At 33.5% G+C, this 7,391-nt stretch overlaps 1 protein-coding gene across 1 annotated transcript; it reads left to right on the top strand.

The window, feature by feature from the left end:
• Nucleotides 1-1,695: 1,695 nt before the first annotated feature.
• Nucleotides 1,696-6,815, top strand: LOC145642410 (uncharacterized). The gene is made up of 6 exons (XM_081693589.1): nt 1,696-2,401; nt 4,382-4,510; nt 4,591-4,711; nt 5,015-5,096; nt 6,127-6,280; nt 6,372-6,815. The coding sequence occupies exons 1-6, from the start codon at nt 2,069-2,071 to the stop codon at nt 6,504-6,506; spliced, it is 954 nt and encodes a 317-aa protein (XP_081549715.1). The 5' UTR covers nt 1,696-2,068; the 3' UTR covers nt 6,507-6,815.
• Nucleotides 6,816-7,391: the final 576 nt, after the last annotated feature.

Genomic DNA, 7,391 nt, shown 5'->3' with positions numbered 1-7,391 from the left:
CCATTGTGGCACAACCATAAATATTGTCAATAATGGTACAATATACAATGACTGGATGAGTATTAAAAACACCACACCTTTTTATTACTCCATACAAAGTAATCAAACACCTCTTTCACTTATTTGATATAGTGGTTGTTGACAACATATCAATGTAATAATACCCCTTAATAAATACTCATATAAACTTATTTTTCTAGAATGTAAGAATTAGAACAATAGAATAGAGGTGCATTAATGTTTAATAAATGAAAAATCAATCAATAACCAATAATCAATATATTACGGAGTAAAAGACACATCAATAATGGCACGTGTTATATTTTGGCGTGTCTTTTTTTTTTTTTTTTTTTTCCTTAGAATAAAAATTTATTAAATGAACAAATCTTATACAATACGGAGTAATAATTTCCTAATCTTATACAATGCTATATAATTACTTTAAAAAAATAAAAATATTTGACAAATCTTATACAAGGCTAGGAGCACCATATCATTAAAAAGTGGACAAATTGTCCATGAGTACATAGGGAGCAATAGTAGGAGGGCAATGATGTTCCCACACTTGCTCAAGGCCAAAAGGTACTATCCTAGCTAGGTGATGGGCAACGGAGTTCCCATCCCTACGAACATGAGACCAAGAAACGAAATCAAAGATCTTACAAACAAACATAGCATCATTTAAAACAGAATCTAAGTCCGAGAAGAAAGAAGCAACCTTCGAGAGACGATTGATAACAACTTGACTGTCGGATTCAACCACTAGCTTTGTAGCTCCATACCTTCTTGCAAGCTTAAGACCAAATACAATTTTCAACATCATTTTAAGACTAACAAATCTTTCATAATCCTTTATTTTGATCAAAATTTGTCAATTATATTTTTAAATTTTATTTTATTTATAAAATTTAATTATAATGATAATTTAATAATACTTATTAAAAATTATTGTGCATGGCACGGAAATTAAGGGTCTGTTCTCTTCAGCTTTATTTCTGTTTAGTTTTATTCAACTCTGTTCATCTCCAATCAGTTCAGTTCCTAATTTCCTTTCTCTCATAAACAATTTAGCTCAACTCAATTCAGTTCAATTCATAATTTCCTTCTCTCATAAATAATTTAGACATTTAGTTCAGTTCAACTCCAATCAGTTCACTTCAACTCTGTTCGTGAAATCAATAAAGACTAGAATAGACCCGGTCTACAATAACTTATTGTAGACCCAACCTTCTAGTATACCATACGAATGTGATTATATCATAGGAAATGTGATTATATTATTACAAAAGTGATTATATCATCTTGAAACTGTTATGTAAATGTATCGCTCAAAAAGTGAATTTATCATTATAAAAAGTATCAAATAGTAAATTACATCATTCAAATGATGATTATTAAATTTTATCATCCTAAACATAATTATAAAATCTCATTAAATGGTTTAATATGAGATCAAAATATGACTCATAAAAAGATAATTATATTATCTAGAATGTGATTATATTATTTGAAAGTATCAAATTTTAGGTCTACAATAATTTATTGTAGACCGGGTCCATACAAGACCAATTGAATCAGAACATGTCCTAACCCGATATACTACAGTATTCATTTTAACTTGATAAATTTAATAAATGGAGTAATTTATTAATACTACAAATCCAATAAAATGAACCAAAAAAAGTCACCTCATTTGAACTTGGAAGAGTACGGGTGGTGATGGTGACTAGCTTCACGATCTCCTCCCTCCACTCTCCTCATCATCTCTCTCTCTCTAAACTTACACAAAAAGTAAGAATCGCTGAAAAAACCAATCAATCAATCAATCACTGTTACAAATCCGCTCTTTATAATTACTTCTTTATTTATTTTTCATGAATTTTTCGTCAGATTCAAAAAAACCCCAGTTCAATTTCACTTCAATCAATACGATTTCAAATTAATCTTTTGATTTCTCATGAAATAACAAAAACCCAATTCAATAATCGCAACAAAATGTTCATTTCTGTTATTTAAAACCCTAATTTATAATTCTAACCCCTTTTCGAAGCTCAATTTTTGCTCAAAAATGGCGCAAACTGAAGTATATGCGCCGAAATCTGGTCAGCTATGGAAGACGGTGTGGAACTGGTTAACCTTCTTGTTCCAGATCTTTGTTCAGATTGTTCGAGGTACCCCTTCAATGGCGCAAGTCTTCAGTAGCATAGGTTTCAGCCATGGCGGACAAACCTCGTTTCTCTCTCCTCCAAATTCTTCTTCTTCTACTGGTTTTAAGCCTCTTCCTGTTGTTGAAATTCCCCTTCAATCTTCCTCTGCTACTGCCGTCGATATCAACGCTGTTGATGCTGCTGCTGCTGCTCAGCCTGGTCATGGCGATGTTCGTGCTTCGGACAAGCTCACCGTATGTATTGTTTGCTTTCTGAGTTTATGATTTTAATTTCTAATTTTAGTGGTAATTTTGGTTTTATTTTGTTTTAGCATGATTTGATTTTTTTGGATAAAAGTTAATTAATAGAATGTTAGGATTTTCTAATATTAGGATTTATTCTAAGTTTAGAATATTATGCTCTGTATATTTTTTGGGGGTGTATGACGATCCCGAGGGAGTAATGATGTAGACGGAATTTGATCCGAGGTCATGGCCTCATGGGTACCACGACCACCTGCTCTTAACTTTACTCAGTAAGCTAGTTGACATCTAGGAGTTATGGATGATTGATGGTGGAAATTATGATTTTTGGTAATGTAATGATGGGATTTTTGATTGGTAAAAGTGAGCAACTGATCACATTGGTTAATGATTATTAATGGGTTTTTTTTTTTTTTTTTTTAACGCAATTGAGTATGTTCTGATGATTAGGTGAATAGATATAGAAAGTTGGCTGATGAGTTACATAAAGAATTATCCTTTTTTTTTTTTAATTGTGAGGAGGGTCTGGGGTTATTTTGGGGTTTGTACCTGGTTGATATAGGGGCAGGTTTCTAGGATGTTATTTCTCCATTATCATCCTAAATCTTCGGTGTTGAAGCACGTTTTTGTTTAATGCAATGGTTTTGCTGTCTTATGTGTGGTTCTGGTTGGATAGTTTTGAAGTTTTTGTTGGTTTCTAGTCAATCAGATTGGGGAAAATAGAAAAAGAAAATGTCAAGATGGAGGCTTTGGGAGGAAATTTGACTTAATTATGGCAGTAGAGGAGGGGTGTAAGGGTGTTTAGCTTTTGACCTTTCTGCGGTCTTAACTCCTAAGGTCTGTTTTATGTGATGGATTTTTCAGGTTGAGTAAATAGGTTGAGTGAATAGCTAAATGCAAGTGAGCTTTGGCTGCTTTGCTGTTTCAAGGGCACATTTTTGTAATTAAGTGTAGTGTAATAGTTGTACTTCGTAAACTACATGTTGAATTGGTTCGAATGTTCCTAAACGATGAGTCTACTTGTATGATTTCCTAATCAGAGAGGGAAAAGGGAATACATTTGCTGTCCTAGTGCTCATACGATTTCAGCAGTCTGTTTGGGTTTCCTTTTTGGACTAGGAGTCACTTAAGCTTTAGCATCAGATTTTGTTAATGTGGAGAATCCAATATGATGCTGTCAAACGGGCTATGTATTAGTGTTTGAAATTACTTGCATTTATTGTAGTTTCATATTGGAGGAAACTGTTGATTTAATCATTCTTGAGCATTTGAATTTGGTTTATATTGACATAGAAATGGTATTTGAGTGGTTCTTGTACTGGGTGCCAGGCAGTGGGCATTCATTATTGGATTCTTAGATTTGAGGGGTAATTTTTTGATCTGCAAACTGAAGGCCAAATCAGTGAAGTGAAAATTTGAATAATTGAGGATTTACTTTTAGTAATGCGGACAAGTTCCCTGTCTTTGAGTATTATTGATCACTGGTTGCTTATCCCTTGTAATAGCGTTAACTAAAATAATTGAGTACTGTATTTAGTTCAGAGCTATGGACAAGATCCTGTCGTGGAGCAGTAAAATTTTGGATGATCGAGGATTTAGTTTAGGGGTAAAGGTTTAAACTTCATATCATTAATAAATAAAGGTCAGAGACATAGATGCATAATTTTTTATGAACCTTATCAAAGAGCATTAAATCTAAGGTTTAGCATATTTTAAATATCAAAGTTAGTTAGGAATACAATGGACATCCATCACTTATACTCTCTGTACTGATGTGTTCTCATATTTCATTGTATTGAGGTAAGGTATTGAATAAGTTTGAGGTAAGGTATTGAATAAGTTGAATGGCTTTCCCTATTTAATGCATCTGACGTGCACATTTTTCTTCTTTTTACTTCATTGACATCATTCAGTTTCTTCACGATCTCCCAGATTCCTTGTAACAATGGCTATTCATTATAAGCATTGCAGGTTGTTCTTGATTTAGATGATACACTAGTTTGTGCATATGAGACTTCTAGCTTACCGCCTACACTTTGTACACAAGCAACAGAAGCAGGTTTGAATTGGTTTGAGCTGGAATGTGTATCATCAGACAAGGTATTAAGTTCTTCCTAATTTCATTTAATATTATTTTGTGGTTGCTGAACGAAGCTTAATTTATGTATCTCAAATTGAAGGAATTTGAAGGGAAGCCTAAAATCAGCTATGTGACAGTGTTTGAACGTCCTGGATTGAATGAATTCTTGGAGCAACTTAGTGAATTTGCAGATTTGATTCTTTTCACTGCTGGACTTGAAGGTTCACATTTGTTTCTGATCTTTTATACTTTCACATCATCATGTTCAAATTTTATGGGCTTAGTTGCATGTTGCACACCTTGTTATCCGAAAACCTTTTAAAGGAAACCCCTTAAGGGAATCCCGGGGGCTGCTTTTAAGATAAGAGGCATAGCCCATAGGGTTAAAGAAAGAGCCAAAAAAGGATCTTTCAAGTAATCTAAAGAAGTTAATTAAAAGCACACATGTGACCATTTTATAAGGTAATGTTATACTACTACTATTAACAGTTTCTGTATTTTTTTTTTATTCTTAATTTCAACAGGTTATGCTAGACCTCTTGTTGACAGAATTGATGCTGGAAATCGGTTCAGTCGGCGTCTGTATAGGCCATCGACTATTAGCACGTTAGTATTCTGAAACTCAGGGCTCTCTTTTTCCTGCTAATTGCATACATTATTGTTCATATTGTACATTGATTTTCCACCAAATTAAGTTGAGGCCTTGTTGTATGACTCTCTGTATCCAACATAATTTCACTCCGAATATCGACTTATATATGGTTGGTCATATATCAATGGTTTTTCCAGCTGGTATTTCTCAATTATTTGCAGCTTACATAACTTGCTTCATGCAGTTGTCCAAGATATGATGTTTTCAGAAACAAACAAATAATGACTCCAGAGGATCAAGGTTGGAAATGGGAATTAGTATAATATATATATATAAAGATCAACATTATGCTATTAGCATTGTGTTATCCCAGAGACTTGGACATTTCATGTAGAATAGTACCAGATGTACACATACCATTCCCGAACTTTAATATCTTGTATCTAAATTCGCACACCCAATAGACATTCATAAAGTCAGGTTTCTGGACAATCCCTATTTAATATGTACTTCGTATAAGTATGTTATAGCCTCAAAAAAGGGTGATACTGATTGTTGTTTTTTTATCCAAACCTATGTGAGTATAGCCCTCCCCTCTCCTTGCAGGAAGATATTGTGGAATGAAAAAAATTACCCACCTATACTGACTGGTTGCTAAATTGTACTTCTTGGGTGTCACCCTTATCCGGTGTTCAGAGAGATTTCCATGCTTAAGGAATGCATTAGTCGTGCCAGGCACTGCTTTATGTAAAAAGTTTAAGCAACTAGTTTTTGATTGATGTGGAAGTGTGGATGAGCAATAATTTCTGTTAAGACTTGTATTTTCCTTGAATATTGATATTAACTTTGCATCACTCTGATGGAACCATTTCCTTAGGATGTGTGTGAAACTGATATAATATGTTGTGTAACTTGTGCTGTATAAATAATTATTAAGCAGTCAAATATAAAATATCTGGTGTTATCATTAAGTTTGTGCCATTGTTATTCAATTCCGTATCTTTTTGTAGCTAATTTGTGCTCAATAATGTGGTATATTTGCAGGGAGTATCGGGATCATGTGAAGGACTTATCTTGCATCTCACCTGATCTATGCAGAGTAGTTATAGTCGATAACAATCCATTCAGTTTTTTATTGCAGCCAGTCAATGGGATTCCATGTGTACCTTTTTCTGCAGGGCAGCCACACGATGATCAGGTTAGCTAAACTGCAGTCGCGGAAGAAAAAAAAAAAAAAACTTAAAATAGTAACATCGTTCACTCATTTGTATTTGCTATTTCTCTTTCAGCTTCTCGAGGTCTTACTTCCGCTCCTGAAGCATCTCTCGGTTCAGGATGATGTTAGGCCTGTCTTGTATGAAAAATTTCATATGCCTGAGTGGTTCCAAAAGCATGGAGTCCCTTCCCCTGGTTGGACATTGTAGTGGCAGCCGGAAAGCATTATTCTTTGGCCAGTGATTTATGCATTTTGGAGGCATTTATTCATTGAACTTGTATAGAGAAGGGGGGCATTTACCAGATTTGAAAATTTCTTCAGCCTCGATGAAATTCCAATGCTACAATTTGTGATCAAATTTATCATATTTCTTTTTGTATGTATGTAGCTTGATTGGAGTGTAGTAGATTCTTCTGTGATTTCGTATGCCATTAGGTTTTCCCTGCAGTCTTGTAAGATTAAAAAGTTGTATGTATTCTCATTTTGAAGTTAATAAATTTATGCAGTTTTCAGTTTATCTTGGGATCATGCAATTGTTCAATTGCATTATTTTCACTTCTTATACTAAAGTAATTCTGACAATGTTTATTACTAATATATAAAGTATATACTAATAACTAATTGCAACAGTTTACTGCTGTTGAGCTAATCTCAATCTTGATTATATGATTAGGGTTTTGACTCCTTTAGATTCTGATCCAAGTTACCAATATTCTCGATTTATTCATTTTATTCGAGTGTTAGGATTGATTTAGAAGTGAATTAGGATATTGCGTGGTTTTCTCTATATTTCCTCCGTCCCATTGAAATTATCTCATAATTTCAATATACTATTTAAGAGTATGGTCAATGTGAACTTGTATGGGTTGTTGAGTGGGAAAATAAAGCATACGAAGTAAAAGGAACATGGTTACATGGGCACACTCAAATAAATGGACATCATAAATAATATTGTTAATGGACGAAGGGAGTATTAAATCGTGTTTTGGCTAAAATTATAATTTAAATTATTGGGGAATTTTGTTTTTTTTAAAGCAGGTGAAATGTAGACTTTGTGAAAAGACTTTTAGAAAAAAATTTGACGGCACAACAT

This window comes from Chenopodium album, chromosome 8 (genome assembly GCF_948465745.1).
Source record: "Chenopodium album chromosome 8, dcCheAlbu1.1, whole genome shotgun sequence".
NCBI lineage: Eukaryota > Viridiplantae > Streptophyta > Magnoliopsida > Caryophyllales > Amaranthaceae > Chenopodium > Chenopodium album.
This window is presented reverse-complemented; position numbering and strand designations above follow the sequence as displayed.

Coding starts and splice junctions, on each gene's coding strand:
- LOC145642410 (XM_081693589.1), top strand. CDS start 2,069: ATGGCGCAAACTGAAGTATATGCGCCGAAATCTGGTCAGCTATGGAAG. Junction 4,712..5,014: donor TTTCACTGCTGGACTTGAAG/GTTCACATTTGT, acceptor TAATTTCAACAG/GTTATGCTAGACCTCTTGTT. Junction 5,097..6,126: donor AGGCCATCGACTATTAGCAC/GTTAGTATTCTG, acceptor GTATATTTGCAG/GGAGTATCGGGATCATGTGA.